The sequence below is a fragment of the Charadrius vociferus genome, unplaced genomic scaffold, assembly GCF_000708025.1.
Source record: "Charadrius vociferus isolate BGI_N301 unplaced genomic scaffold, ASM70802v2 scaffold662, whole genome shotgun sequence".
Classification (NCBI taxonomy): Eukaryota; Metazoa; Chordata; class Aves; order Charadriiformes; family Charadriidae; genus Charadrius; species Charadrius vociferus.
In genome coordinates this window covers 906,604-908,974 of record NW_009647412.1, presented here as the reverse complement: position 1 = coordinate 908,974, position 2,371 = coordinate 906,604, and the positions used below count along the sequence as shown (strand labels likewise).

Below are 2,371 nucleotides of genomic sequence, written 5' to 3'. Positions count from 1 at the left end.
TTTCTTTGCCCAGACAGTAGCTGGTCTAGTTGAGGTTCATGCTTCTTTTTTTTTTTTTTTTTTTTTCTTCTTTCTTTGAAGAATGGACAACGGGTTTGGAGGGTTACAGCTTGAGCAGTCGAAGAAACATAGCGCTTCGAAATGATTCTCAGTCATGCGGTGTGCTCTACTCCAAAGCTCCTACTTATTTCTGTGGGCAAACGTTAACGTTCAGGCAAGTACTCTCTGGGTAGCGGTTCTCTGCTGCATCTCCTGTGACCCAGGCTTCCTTCTCTAGTCCCTTACACCTGAATTGTATGTAAACCCGAGCCACAATGCATGTTTGATTTTTCACATCAGCTCAGCCCCAGTCAGGGTAGCGTGTCTGTGTGAAGTCTGAACTTCTTTCTCTTTACTTCTACTTCCTGGCTCCTTAGGAAAACACCTGATGTTTTTGTAGGACCTGCACCTATCTAAAACAGAGACACGAGTGAACTCCTGGGGGGTGGTAAAATATAGCCCGTGCTGAGCAAAACTCTGGAATATTGAACTTTGTTGAGTTTTGTAGCAGCTGTTACTGGCTGGTCAGAAGTCAGCAGAGGCTCAACACTGGCTCTTTTTAATCTTGGGTCAGTGGCGCTTTCCCTCCTGGACTATCCACGTGCTTTGATTGTTTTGGACGTGAAAACATTGTATGTGCTGCTGGGACAGGTAAGGATGGCAGTCTGTCACTGATGTCTTTAACGTCTGAGATCATTAATGGTGATGAGACTACTACTTGAAACTGGCATTAGAAGCTCGAATGGAGAAGGGACTTTGTGAAATTCAGGCTTTTCATTTGACACAGAAGGTGATTAAAAACTTTGGCAGCTTTGTTGCCTGTAGTTGGGTCCCTGCAGTGATGCTGTTTAACGGGGTATGAGGAGCTTCCTTGTGGATATGTCAGTTGTAATTACAGACCTCGGAGACTGTGAAGCTTTATTCCATCTTTCCTTGGTTAAATAAAACTACTTGCTGTACAGTAGAAAACCCCCAAAGGCAGTTTAAGGGGGTTGTTCCTGATATTTTTGTAACTTACTCCATGGTGTTTCATTTCTCCCTTCCTGATCATGAATTATCTTAACTTCAGATGGTTGTAGTATGAGGATGTATTCAGTTGTCCTGTCTGAGATGGGATAAAAAGATCTAAAGCCTTCATTTGAAATCTGCTGCTAGATTTAACATCTCTTGGCTCAGAAATGCCTGTGAAATTAAAGGCAGAACTTTGAGGTTTCCCTTGGTTCTCTTTCAGACCAATGCCTTTTATCTTTTTTTATTGGTAACACATGAAAATCTTTTGCTTGACATTTTGGTAATGTGGACTCCTCTCCAAGAGGAGATTGTTTCAGGATGGCAGAGCACTAACAAACACATGTCCACAAGAACTATAATGACACAAATCTTAAGATTGAAGACAACCTCAAAAATCGGTTGTGTTCTTCTTCCAAGGTCCAAGAGAAGCTTCCTGTTTGAAAGAGTGGGAGATTTTCCTGAGCAGGGAGATGTAGTACTTGGCGCTTGGCTTTCTCCATCTGTTGAAACAAAAGTATATTCACAAGGGGATAAGTGACTTGCAGAGCAAAACAAGTAAGCAAGGTTCACGTTACAGATGTTTGTAAAGCAGCTTTGTATTCTTTCGCATTCGAAACACCGGAATACCTCATCAATGAAAAGTGAAGCTGTGGTAAATGCAAAACTTTGTATCTGCTCTTTAAAGACAGGCTGCTCTAGTTACCCTCTGAGGTGAGGCGTTTGGACAAGTTGTAGGAAAACATCGTTGCTTAAAGTCAAGGCTCCTCCTGTTTCTTTGCAGCCTTCAGAGAGCTGCCCGTAGGAAGGGGAAGGTTTCTCCACAGTGCTCTGCAGCTGCTCCTGAAGCTTTTGCTTGGCGTGGGCAGGCGCAGGCAGTCTGGCCAGGCTGGTGGTTTGGGATCATCCAGCAGAAGCCCTGTGAAGATCAGCCTGACTGTCAGGAGCCCACCACAACTCTACTGACAGCTCATGCAAAGGAAGCGTGTGTGATCGCCCACAGATCTACTTCTCTGTCCTCTGACACAAATGGAAACTGGTGGTGGTTGAACTGGTTCAGTGGCAGAGGCAAGGTTTTGCTCTTCAGCATTGGAAGTGGTGAGAAGGGGTTGGAACAGAGTCCCACTGAGCATTGTTCCTACCATGTGTTCCGTGGGATTTTAAAATTTTTAAGTCCCAGGGATCATAGGCTGGAGAAAAACTTTGTTAATGCGATAGGAAGAATCAGCCGAGTAAAGCGAAGCTTCGGAGATTGTGCAGTGATGCTCTGTGCCGTACTTGGGCTGGTTATTAATTGCTGAAAAATCAAAATCTGGTAGGGAAA

At 44.1% G+C, this 2,371-nt stretch overlaps 1 protein-coding gene across 1 annotated transcript in view; it reads left to right on the top strand.

The window, feature by feature from the left end:
* Positions 1-2,371, top strand: part of CRLF3 (cytokine receptor-like factor 3) — an 11,429-nt gene that overhangs the window by 6,351 nt on the left and 2,707 nt on the right. Inside the window, exon 6 of the mRNA XM_009880243.1 lies at positions 82-214. Coding sequence (XP_009878545.1) covers positions 82-214 — 133 coding nt within the window. The remainder of the gene's footprint in view (positions 1-81; positions 215-2,371) is intronic.